The 13,404-nt window shown below is 37.2% G+C and overlaps 1 protein-coding gene and 1 long non-coding RNA gene across 4 annotated transcripts; one reads left to right on the plus strand and one right to left on the minus strand.

Moving 5' to 3' along the window:
- The first annotated feature begins 3,475 nt into the window (after window positions 1-3,475).
- LOC121913670 lies at window positions 3,476-4,829 on the plus strand. The gene is made up of 3 exons (XR_006100344.1): window positions 3,476-3,591; window positions 3,751-3,891; window positions 4,083-4,829. It is a non-coding gene; the product is annotated as an uncharacterized LOC121913670 (long non-coding RNA).
- A 3,664-nt stretch (window positions 4,830-8,493) lies between these two features.
- Window positions 8,494-11,506, minus strand: LOC121913507 (galactose-specific lectin nattectin-like). Of its 3 annotated transcripts, none has more exons than XM_042436166.1 (2): window positions 11,430-11,506; window positions 8,494-9,023 (listed from the first exon to the last, which is right to left on the minus strand). In XM_042436166.1, the coding sequence occupies exons 1-2, from the start codon at window positions 11,434-11,436 to the stop codon at window positions 8,593-8,595; spliced, it is 438 nt and encodes a 145-aa protein (XP_042292100.1). In that variant the 5' UTR covers window positions 11,437-11,506; the 3' UTR covers window positions 8,494-8,592. The 3 variants fall into 3 exon arrangements, with proteins under 3 accessions (XP_042292100.1, XP_042292099.1, XP_042292101.1); XM_042436165.1 differs by lacking the exon at window positions 11,430-11,506 and adding an exon at window positions 11,241-11,319; XM_042436167.1 differs by lacking the exon at window positions 11,430-11,506 and adding an exon at window positions 11,241-11,306 and having other exon boundaries at window positions 8,494-8,971.
- Between the last annotated feature and the right edge of the window lie 1,898 nt (window positions 11,507-13,404).

Here is a 13,404-nt window from a genome sequence, read left to right on the forward strand (position 1 = left end):
ACCAGTGACACAACCTGTGTCATTTACCATCTTAACATTTAAAGCACATTGTACTGCAAAGCACTGGGAACAAATGTAATTTTCTGTGCACTTCACATGTAGTAGTGGTCATACAACTTTATAAGGCATCATCAGAGCTGTTTAAACTCAATGTGACTGCATGATAAATGCCATAATGAGAGGATGATAAAAATAAAAGTGTTGGAGAAAGAATAGTAGACTATTCTGTGATTATGTTCTTTTTTTAATCTGAATTCTAGTTCATGAGAGTTTACAGTAAATTGTTGCAATAAGATAAAAGGGTTCACAGAAAGGCATCTCTGTATTGTTTTTAGTAGGTAACCATAAACAGACTATTAACTAACATTGGCCTAAAGATGAAGATGGAGATCATCCAAGCAAGAATTATCATCATCAGTTATACTGTTATATGATATATTTTGCTAGATCTCATCAATATATACAGTAGTTCTGTATTATTCAGTTTTTGCATGAGAAAACATTCATGGCCACAGTAATTGTTCATTATCAATTAATGAAATTGTTCAATATATTTATTTTTTACTGAAAGTGTCATTGCATAACAATGTTTTTCCTTTGTGGCGCAGAAGTTACAAACCATTTTGTTAAATTACACCATTGTACAAGAAATATAACTTGAAATGCATCAAATGTACAAAGCAAATACCTGTAAATATCTGTTTATTAAAAATCTGTAGGCCTAAACCTTCTGATAGGCTCATGATATCACTTCTGAAGTGCTTCAGGAGGGTTTACGGGAAGGGCTGAAAAACACTGCAGTGCATCTTTGAAGACATGTTACATTTCCTTGACAAGGAAGCGTGTAACCACAGTGGCACATATGCACATATGCACGTAAAACATGAATTTTCCCCAAAACAATCAGAAAGTGAAAAGGAGTTAAAACAACGATTTGCTGTTCTTGTGTCAGTCTGTGTATTTTATCAGTTTCTCATTAATAGTGACAGGACCAGATCATCTCCCCTAATATTACGATAAAGGTTCCTCTTTTTCATCATGTACCTGTCTGTCATTATTTATAAAGATCCAGTTGTAGTTTTGTCTAATGGATAACTCATGAATTTCTTCGTGAGTTGCTTTTGAAGACCAGAGAAAAAAATTCAGCACTTAAAGAGCAGCTGTTATAATGAGAGAGTTTTCTCATCATATCGAGAAACGGAGCAAATATGTTTTTTGTCATGGTGGCAGCAATACGCTACTGTATTAATGTGTGGGGGACAATAGAATTAATAACTTAACACTGCCAACAGTAAATTGGATATTCACAAACAAGCAAAGCTACAGTATTTTCTCATTGAAGTTTAACATAATTCTGAAGAATGTACAAAGAATGGGAAAAAAATAAACAAAACATGAACTTCGGATTCAGAGGATCAGCTTTCACTCCTAAGAACTGAACTTCAGAAAAAAGAGAAAAAAAACTGAACTGAATTTCAAAAAGAAGAAGAATGTGTTTACAAACAATGGAATAAGGAATATAATTTAAAAAAAATCATTTGTAATCCTCATGACACTAATACCAATTTTAGGCTGCCAACCTCTTAGCACATAGACACAAAGCTTTTAGTTTTAAAAATGTTTAAAATGTTGTGATGCTGCTCTGAGTCTGTACAGATGCTGACTGTGTTGCTCACTCCAGTTTTAGGAAAAGGGCATTTATATCATCTTTGACCTGTACAATGTCAAAGAATAGCATCCATATGGAAGTGGAGGACTTTCACATAAGCACCTGGTGTTTATTGTTAGTAGCAGTAATAGCGGTGGCTGTGGCTGTTGCAAAGGCAGCTGTGGTGCTTGCTAGTAAGTGATTAAACGATCTCTCAAAAATAAGCTTATTTTGATTTAGAAATTACTGAAGTGCATTGTGCATATGGTAGAGAACATTATACTTCCACAATCCATTTAATTTAGGGGGGAAATGACAACAACAAGAAAAAAACAAGAATTGACATGATAATTTATTTGAAATGAACACTGAAACATGCCTATGAAATCGTAACTCTGCAATAAGAACAAACATTTAGGACAATAGTTAGCATAAATAACATTACAAAGGACAGTGTCTCACTGCAAGGACAGGTTACGAACCCAGTTGTTATTTTCATAGTCAGAGATATTTATGAAGCTACATAAAATCCTAAAAACTCATCTTAAAGTTGCAGTACACAACATTCAGCCACTAGATGTTGCACTGTAGCCCCTACATCTCAGACTAAAACAAATGTGTGTCATTTACTCAATAAAGTTGAAAAAAAAAAGAAAGCGGTCCTTGAAACCAAAATCAGCTCAAACTAGTCAGTGCTGATCAAATATAGATCAAGATTCTGTTACTGCATTGCCTATTTCTTACCTCAAATATTTTCAGAAACATTGAAGTTGTAGTTTGTGGTGCTGTTGGATTGTACTATGTTATACTGAGAGGTGTTTCTAATATTTAGTCTTAGACCTTCATTGATGTAAATTGTCAGAGAAAATATCAGAAACAGAGCTGAATCACCATTTCTTTGAACAGTTGATATTTATTTTAGAGGTAATTGTTAAAAAAATGGGTAACTGAGTAACGTGCAGTTAAAGAAGTTTTACAAGGATAATAACTTTTACCTGGATTCACTCAGTGTACATTAAAATCAAGACATCACCATGATGGTCACTGGGAGTGATTGCACTGAATGTCACTGATTTTCTCTAAATGGAAACTATGTGGATTCAATGCTTTTGTAATACTCCTACTGGGTGTTTTTTCTATGATAAACATGCATTTCAAATGTTAGATCTTGTTACACTTCTGCAATCCCTTTAATACAGAAGAGGATTAGTGCCATATGTGAAAATTTTATTTGAGTTGAGTTTAAAATCAGAATACTGACTTTAATTTCAGAATACATTTTTCATGTGGCCCTAATCCTCCTACATACTTTAAAGTGTCAAATATCATTTGATTTTTGTTTGTTTTAGGAAACAATGACAGCAAAAATAAACAGAAGAAGTGACATATTCATTCATCTCCTCATAACTATGAAATAAAAGACACAAATTGCAGACAACTTGTGGTTGTGAAGTACTTTTTATATCAACACATTTATGCATACTTGATTTATATTCTATGCAGTTTAGCCTGAATGCAAACTTGAGACAGTGCTCCCAGATGATGCTCCTCTTTGTCACAGTGCTTTGTCATCACATTCACTATTTATACCAGTAAAATACACCTTGTTGATTTAATGGCTGCTATTAGTATCTCAGCCTCCATCTCAGAAAACATCATCTGAGGAAAAGAACACAAGCTGTTTATCTTGGTTACACATCAGTAGGGCAGGTCATGACCTCACCATCCTATAGGCAAAAAATATTGTATCTGGTTCATGCTCAGAGAGGAAGGAAGTAGGAGGAGACAGGAAGTACATCGTCTCACTCATAAATGTATAAACAGAGGGGTCTCACTGCAGCCACGAACCATAACCCAGTAAAACCAAAAGAAGAAGCAAAAGCAAAGCAAAAACTGCTGAAACAAAGAAAAGGTTCTCTGAAGACGATGGATTATATCAAACTGTGAGTGCAGTCTGTCACTTCATAATAATTGTTAACATATGTGTTTCTGTGTATAAATACTATAACAGTTCTATAGAGTCAATATGTAAATCTGAAATATTTGCTTTTCTGCCCCATAATCTTGAGATCGACTTGAATAATTTTGCTGTCTTCTCCCAGGAAAAAACTTGTTATCACTGTTGGAGGTTTCATAACAGTGAACATAGCAAGTGCTGATATTCCAATTCCTGGATGGGTACAGTTAACAGGCTTAATCATTGTCGTCGGTACCATCTTGTTGAAAAAATAGCTTCTTTCAGTGTAAGTGTACATTTATTGACCCTGCTCATACAAACGTTTGATTCCTCATTGACCTTTATATTCAATCTGCTTAGCATAAGTAATAGTACAAAGCACATCTTGCAGACCCAGTTGTCATAATCTGTGAGACATTTAAACTGCTGTATGTTCTAAAACACATCTTGAATTATTGTATCTATATGTTTTTCCAGAGACCTCACTAAGATTGGACTGAATGCCAAGGTATTCTGGACTCTTAAAGTGGATACTAAGTGAGTGTGTGCTTCGCTGCTTTTGTAAAACTCATACTGGGCGTTCTGTCTGTGAAGGAGAGCCAGGAATCAGCTAATCACCATAGTATGTTCGAGACACACACTCCACCCAAATGTACCTCTAAATTGATTCTCTGTAAAGACTCAATGAAAACTGACAATTAACTAAAACACATGATGGAAAATATTGTCAGTTGAGCTGAATTGTAACTGAACTTTTGTGCAAGTGCAAGTTAACACTCTTTATCAGTTTGCTGATGTTCTGGTTGGTGACCATATATGGATTTTGAGATATAGATGCTTTAAGACGAATGATATAAAAGTGTGGGGCCAAAGAGGTCGCAAGGCTTTGTCCTGCCTTTTTTGCATTTTGGGAATCTGTTCAATAACTAGGTCAGAGGTAGAGGACAGCCACCTGCCTGTACCTCATCAACACTGGCAGGGTGTATCTGTTATCTAAGGCAGAAACCATTACAGAAGAAACTCGAATGACCAGACACGTTCAGAATATGTAAAGCCAAAGAATTCATTAATTCAAAGAGTTCATTTAGCAACACTGTAAAAAATTTGACATTTTGTGTTCTAGAAAAATATCACATAATTAATAATATAATTTGCCTTTAAAACTTAAAAACTTGTTGTATTACTACTTACAATTTGATTAAATATAGTAATGAATGCACCACATTTTGCTTTGAGGTATTGTTATTTTTATACAAACAGTACACAAACTCCACTCTCTCAGAGGGGCACAGGGGAGATGAAAAGCTGTCATATTAATGTTGTTGTGTAACTGCTGGGCATTACAGATGAGAAATGAAAATAAAAATACACCCACAAAAATATAGGTGTGTCTATACAGAGGTATTAGGTGTGACAGCAATGTTGTTCCTCTTTTCAACATGATTTAACATCTCTACTGAAAACATGGAAATTGTGCTGCATTTCCAACTCAGGAGTGTACCATGAAGATACATCCATCACTGAAAGTAAACAATAAAGCACATTCTCCCTCAAAGATTCTGTGCACTTCACATGTAGTAGTGGTCATACAACTTTATAAGGCATAATCAGAGCTGTTTAAACTCAATATGACTGCATGATAAGTGCCATAATGAGAGGATGATAAAAAAAAGTGTTGGGTATAGAATAGTAGACTATTCTGTGAACAAATCTGAATCTGAATTCTAGTTCGTGAGATTTTACCAGTAAATTGTTGCAATAAGACAAGAAAAGGTTCAACTTTGTATTGTTTTTACAAGTAACACTGTTACACTGTTGTTTGATTTATTTCGCTAGATCTCATCAATATATACAGTAGTTCTGTATTATTCAGTTTTTGCATGAGAAAACATTCATAGCTACAGTAATTGTGTGTTGTCAATCACTGAAATCATTCAACATATGTATTCTTTACTTTGAGTGATTAAGAATGAAACTGAAAGTGTCATTACATAACAGTATTTTTCCACTGTGGCGCAGTGGTACATACTATAAGTTGGCAATAATTTGTGAAATTACACCATTGTACAAGAAATATAACTTGAAATGTATCAAAATAGATTGTACAAAGCAAATATATCTGTTTATTAAAAATCTGTAGGCCTCAGATAGGCTCATGATATCACTTCTGAAGTGCTTCAGGAGGATTTAAAGGAAGGGCTGAAAAACACTGCAGTGCACGTTTGAAGACATGCATGACAGAGGACTATCAAGACAATGTGAAACCAAAACTAAATACAAAACTTCAGTGATTGTGAAAGTCAGATATAGTCTACTGATCCAGCAAAACAACTGCTGAGAGATAAGATATCAAGGATGGCTTTGAAAGTGTAAGTTATTACCTGTGTAGGTGATATTGATCTCATTGTAGAGGAGCAAAGAGACAATTCATTAATTCTATTGCAACCCCACACATTAATACAGCAGTGTATTGCTGCCACCATGACAAAAAACATATTTTTTCAATCTCTCGATTCCTTCTCTTTTTCACTTCTGCTACCATGGTAACACATACGCACATCAGCACACAAAACATGAATTTTCCCACAAACAATCAGAAAGTGAGAAGCAGTAAAAACATCACTTTGCTGTACTTGTGTCAGTCTGTATTTTAGCAGTTTCTGCTTAACAGTGAAAGGACCAGATCATCTCCCCTAATATTACGATAAAGGTTCCTCTTTTTTCATCATGTACCTGTCTGTCATTATTCATAAAGATCCACTTGTAGTTTGACTAACGAAAAATATCTTCATGAGTTGTTTTTGAATACCATAGAAGAAAATTCAGCACTTAAAGAGCAGCTGTTATAATAAGAGAGTTTTCATCATATCGAGAAACTGAGCAAATATGTTTTTTGTCATGGTGGCAGCAATACGCTACTGTATTAATGTGTGGGGTGACAACAGGATTAATAACTTAACACTGCCAACTGTACATTGGATATTCACAAACAAACAAAGCTACTATATTTTCTTATTGATACTTAACATAACTCTGAAGAAGTTCATCATGTTACTAAAGTTGTCAGTCTTGTATCTTAATTAAAATAGATAAGTTTTGGACATTAATACATGTTATTTTAAGTCAGTGTAAGCTAAAAAATAAGGTCATAAATTTAGCATAACTGGATATGAGCCACTGTGTGAAACAGTTTTGTCAAAATGGAGGTTGTGGGGTAAAATGTGCCAGTAATGCTAGGGCAAGTTGAGTCAATGGCTCAATTTACCCCCCAAAATTATTCTGATATTCTAGAGACTAGAGACACTGTTCATGTTAATGTTTGATCACTATTACAAGTGTTACAATGTTGTGTTGAAATGTTTCATCATGGGATAAAGGTGATCACTCAGAACAGCTTTGTATTGATTTGTTTTCAGGAAGAAAAAAAAATACCAGCGCACAGGTTGATTACATCGTAATCTTAGTCTCTCTCCTCTGCTCCGCTGATACTCTATCAGCAGGTCTCAACGAGGGGAGTCACATCCACCTGCTACATGATGCATATTTTCTTATTTGGGCATCACTCCCAGAGTTGGGGGTGTTTCTCAGAGTTAAAGTTGAGCTACTGACACGAGCGAAGTACTCCCAAAGGACTCTCCATAACCTGTTGTTCCCCCTCTCCTTCCCACAAAGTTAGGTTGTAAAAAATAGGCAATAAATGAAAAGTGCAGAGCAATAACCACCTTTAAAGCTCTTCCCTACACATTACATGGTGTGCTGTCTCTATATAGCTAAAACTGAATAAATAAAATGTTTGTTTTTTTCATTCAGACCATTAAAAAATGTGTGAACATTTTTTCTGGGTGAGGGGGACTGTCCTCAGTAATTCTAAAAGTCTGACACTTCCCTCATTTCTTCATCATCCTTCACCGTTGTTTAGTTGGCAGAAGCCTGCTGAGTAAAAGACTCATCAGGATGACTACAAAATCATAGGGGTTAGCAGCATCAGCAAACCTTATCACTGCCGGGTGTCAACAATAAATGACCCTACCTCCCTTTCACACACACACACACACACACACACACACACACACACACACACACACACACACACACACACACACACACACACACACATACACACACACACACACACACACACACACACACAAACACAGCACATGGCATGGAGTGCTTCTTGTCACAGCTCATGTCAGTTGGAATTAGCTGAGTTGAGACAGAGGCAACTGTTCACACATTGCATTGCTCAATTAATTCAAGTGTTTCAGGGGAATATAATTATATAATTGCAACTTTGTAATACTGTTGTCCAGGGTGTGATCAAGCTGCGTCAGAATTACAGGGAAGGATCATGTGCACTTTGCTCTCATCGCTGACTGAGTGAATTCCACATAAATCTTAAGCCAAATGAAATTGTTAGACAGCAAACTTTTTAGAAAGGTGTATCTATATATTTTTTTCACTTTTTTATCTAACCAACCCTCAGATAATGTGTTAAACATAGTTTATCATGTATTTATTGGTGATTCAGAGGTGTAAAACCATGCAGACAAGTTTAATTCTCTGCTTTTTCTATTTCCCCTTTTGTTTGACCCTCTTGTCTTCTCCCAGTAACTGACTCACCCAGATTCTATGTGACACACTGGTCTGTTTTATGTTTTCAGAGAAATGATCCCTTCATCAGAGTATTTTGTGACATTCGGAGCAGATTAAGGGGCAGAGATGTGGTTTCTCCCTTTGTCAGTTAAATGAGAGCAGCTTTCAGTTGACTGTTGTCAGGTGTTTATGAGTTGTGTTATAAACATTCACATGAACATACAAACATCTTAGTGTCCTTTTCATTCATAAAAATGAAGGTTTGATAAAAATGACTTTCTGTACACACATAAACTTGCACAAATATATATTTATTGTTGAGAACCAATGCATTTCAACAGAGCAACAGGTGGAAAGTCATTGGTTGAATCAGACATAACCATCTCAGATCCTAAGGACAAACTGAGTGAGATGCACATACAAAAGGGGATGTCAGAGAACAATTAGCATCATTCCATCTCAGCTCATTGGCATAGCAGGTGCCACAGTGTTCATTTCCGTCATAGTTGTCTGGCTGTCCTTCATGCCAAAAGGTAAAGTTGACTGCGGATCCGTCAGACCACATCCATCTTCCTTCTGCATGGATGTCACTGAGTCCCATCCAAGTGGCTCCCTGAGTGTGGTCAAAGTTCCTGATCAGGGATGCAACGAAATTCTGTTCTTCCAGACTGTGGATAGACACCAGGTTGGCCCTCTCTGACACACAGTGAAACTCTGCATCAGCCCAGGTCATATGTGTGCCGACAGTCTTGTAGCAGCGGCCGTGGAAGCTGTACCAAGACATGGAACAGTTACCACGCTGTAGCTTCACTTCATGGTCGCCTGAGGGAGTTTCGGCACCCAGAGCCAGACCAAACAAAAAGAGGAACAAGAGCATGTTGTCAAGTCAGGACAAGAGTGTTGGTAATTTGTTGGTTGGAGCTAATCTGCACTGTGGGGTGTGATCAAGAATATTGCAGAGACAGGGGAAAGGCTGTTCTCTTTTAAATGCTTTAGAGAGGGTGTCTGCACTGCTGGCATTATATGATTGGTCAAGAGCACTTGCCAAACATTTTCACCCACACAGTAACACACAGAAGCTGAACATAACCCAAGAAAAGACAATCGATTCACCATGAGATTTCACATCAACACTGAAAGTACATATGAACATTGAAAGTGTTTTTTCTTGCTGTAATCATTCCTCCTGTTCATACTGGCCGTTAGAAGATTCATTCTTAATGTGCTTCAATGTAAGTGATGGACAGCCCTCAGTTTGTGCAAATATGTATTTGCAGGTTATCAGAAACTTATATTCAAATTAATAAAATCAAGTGGATATCTTCCACCTTTTTACTGCAAATGTTCCTCTTCTTATTACCATCCTCTCACTGCCATTCAACAGAGAAACACTGTCCAGGGATACAAAGAGGAATTTTGTACTAAAACACTTTAACTTTGGAAGATATCCACTTAATTCAACTAATGTGGACGACTTAAGCCTCACATTAGATTCAGATAAACTGAAATATGTTTTTTCACAAAACGAGGATGGTCAATTTTGTCCACGTACATTGAAAATGCATTTGGAGGGGATCTTCTAATGGTCAGTATGAACAGCAGGAATGATTACAGTGTTTCAATGTTTCAAAGATTCCTTTACCACTAAAAGGCTTTGTAAAATTGTGGTTCTCCCCTGAACATTTCACTCATTGTGATCTTTCCTTTGAGTTGAAATGATGACAAATATGTGTTGCATACACATTGGACTTTGTTACACTTTACCTCCCTCCCACAGAGTATTTGTACTTGGTGTGCGTGCGATCAAAACAGTTGTTACCAAATGTATCTAATACACAGAGTCAGCTATGAATAGCTGGAACAGACTTTGAAAAACACTTTAATAATCTAAACTTATACACACAAGAAAGTGAAAAACAGTGAATCGTTTCACTGTTAATTCTCTTAATAATATGTTTTTGTTTTGCACAATGACTGGAAGTTATCTGTGTGACTGTCAAGTGTCAGAGAAAATTTGGGTTGATAAAATAACTTCTGTACATACTTGTATCTTCACTCTACAGGTGAACAGTGACCAGGTTGAATCGCACATATTTGCCATAGAGCCTGTGCGAGATGCACAAACAAAAGACTGAGTTTTTGAACATGATCAATCATTCCACTTCAACTCTGTGCCAAAGTTGTTGTGAATACAGTCTTCATGTTTTCCAATGTTGTCTGGCTGTCCTGCAAAGTTGACTGCAGATGCATCAGACCACATCCATCCTCCTACTCTCTGGTACGACACAATATTAAATGCAAAAAAAGCAAACCGTTGAACCTTTTGTTGATCACTGAAGCTGTACACTTTTATTAAAGAAACAGAGCCAAAGTTAGACTCTCAATAGTGTGATTTTATTCACAGAGGTGAGTATGTGGCAAATATTGAGTTTTGTGTACATAAATAGGAATATACCTGCTGGATATGTGGAGTATTTATGATGACACAGAATCAACAGTTAAACATGTTCCTTCATTTATCTAACCACAGAAGAGTATGAACAACTAGAACAATTATGCAAAAACATGAATAATTTAAATCTATATTTTGTGCTAATTCTGTCAGCAGTTTCCATGGGGAAAAAATAACATTTTGAGTTTATTAGAAAGATGTGAAAATTTTCCATTTGACCCACTACTGGTTTTAACTAGTGAGTGTCCAAAGTTCAAGAAACTGAGGATTGGTGAAATGACTTTTATACACACATATAGATTTGTGTTTCTAATCAGTCATCAGTACAACAGGTGGAAAGTCATTGGATTGAATCAGAGATAACCTTCTCAGATCCTAAGTATAAAATGGGCGAGATGCACAAACAAAAGGGAATGTATTGACAACTGATTGCCAAAGTTTTTGGCAATCGGTTGATCAGTTGGAAAAAATCTTGCAGAGACTGGTGAAAGGCTGCTTTCTTTTATCTGCTTCAGAGAGGCTGTCTGCACTGATGGTGTGATATCATTGGACAAAAGCACTTGGCAAACACAAGTAGTTTTACTCACCCACACAGCATCTGAACATAATGAAGTTCTGTTTAAAAGTGGGTCTTCTTTACAGCTCTACAGTACATCTATGCTGCATGACTCAATGTAACGAAGGTTACGATATTGTAACTCTTGGTCTATAAGCACAGGTGGAGCCCTCTACTGTACTCTATGGGTAATACCAATCACACGCACACAATCACTCACTTTGCATGAATGTAGCAGGCCAATCAGGATGTGCCTACTGATTACGCGCGTCCGCACCCCATATAAGCAGTGTCTCGCTGCCACCTCACCATCTAGCTCACACAGCTGGAAGAATGTAGGCCCTGCCACACCATATCATCAGACTGCCTCACTGAGCCAGGCCAGCCACAGGTTAGTCGCCACGGTCCACCTACTACTTTATAATCCCAGCTGCTTAGCGGAGCAGTAGGGGGCCCAACCCAGTCCAGATAACATGGACTAGAGCTGGGTGAAAAAAAATGCCTGACCTCGCAGGGGCCATAGGTCATATACTCACCCCACCGAACAAGGCCATAGGCGCTTCCATGCAACACATGGAATGCACATGGACCACAATGAGGGAATCCCTACCCGCCTGCCTGGAGGCTTGGGCGATGTACTCACACTCTTGGATAAGGCTTTACCAGCCACTACCTCTCCATAGCGCACTAACAGCTGTTCAGTGGGTTGAAAGGAGGTCGTGCATTCAACATAACATACCAACACAAGTACTGGGCACAAGAGGTGCAATTTTGCCTCCCTAGTGCCCCCATGGGGCAGAGGACAAAATGCCTCTATCTGAAATTAAACCCAGTTCTCTGAAACATCAGTAAGGTGTTTCACCAGACTACTCTCCTTGCCTGGAGCAAGGAAGAGGTCTGCTTACTCAGACTGAAAAGAGGACGTGAAGTCAGGCTTTTATAGCTGGAGGAAGTCCCTCCTCCGGGGAGCGGACGTCATGTCTGACTGCCAGCCAGGACTGGCGTAGTGTAAAAAAGCTTGTGGGGACAAAGGCAGGGAGCATGTCCCATAGTGAGATACCTCATATTTCAAAATTTCTCTTTATGCATCCATGTGCAAATCGGGCAGTGACTGAAACAAAGAAAATATTCTCTCAAGAAGATGGATCATATCAAACTATGAGTACACTCTGTCACTTCATAATAATTGTTAACATATGAATTTCTGTGTATATATACTGAGTGCTACAGAGTCAGTCTGTAAATCTGAAACATTTGCTTTTCTGCCCCATAATCTTGGGATCAGTCTGACTAATTTTGCTGTCTTTTCCCAGGAAAGAAATTGCTTTAACTGTTTTAGGAGGTCTCATGACATTGAACATTACACAGGCTGAAATTCCATATTCTGAACGGACACCGTTGTTAGCCCTCTTGATCCTCATTGCCACCTTCTTGTGTAAAGATAGCTGTCTTCATCATAAGTCTACATTTATTCAACCTGCTTATACAAACTTTTGTTTCCTCATTGACCTTTATATTCAATATACTTAGCATAAGTCACATTACAAAGGACACCTTGCAGACCCAGTTGTCATAAGCTGTGAGACACTTAAACCTCCGTCTGTTCTAAAACTCATCTTGAATTAATGTATCATGCTATTTTTCCAGAGACATCACCAATACGGTCATTAGAGTGATTGTCATGATATCCTGGACTTTTAAAGAGGATACTAAGTTAGTGTGTGGATTCAGTGCTTTTGTAATACTCATACTGGGTGTTTTGTTTATGAAGGAGAACCAGGAATCACTTAATAGGGAGAAACCAGACCAGAAACGTTCAGAAGATGTAAAGCCAACAAATTCATTAATTCAGAGTTCATTTAGCAACACTGTAAAAAATTTGACATTTTGTGTTCTAGAAAAATATCATATGATTAATAATATAATTTGCCTTTAAAACTTAAAAACTTGTTGGATGACCACTTACAACTTGATTAAATAAAGAAGTGAATGAACCACAGTTATGAGGTATTATTATATTATACAAGCTCCAGTCTCTCAGAGGGGCACAGGGAAGATGAAAAGCTGTCATATTAACGTTGTTGTGTAACTGCTGGGCATTAGGATCCTCTCTCATACATGTAAATACCCACAATTAAGAACAAAAGATAAAACAAAAATAGTTTCATATAAAAGAACTTTAGATTCTTTAACTC

The sequence above is a fragment of the Thunnus maccoyii genome, chromosome 15 (genome assembly GCF_910596095.1).
Source record: "Thunnus maccoyii chromosome 15, fThuMac1.1, whole genome shotgun sequence".
In the NCBI taxonomy this organism is placed as follows: domain Eukaryota; kingdom Metazoa; phylum Chordata; class Actinopteri; order Scombriformes; family Scombridae; genus Thunnus; species Thunnus maccoyii.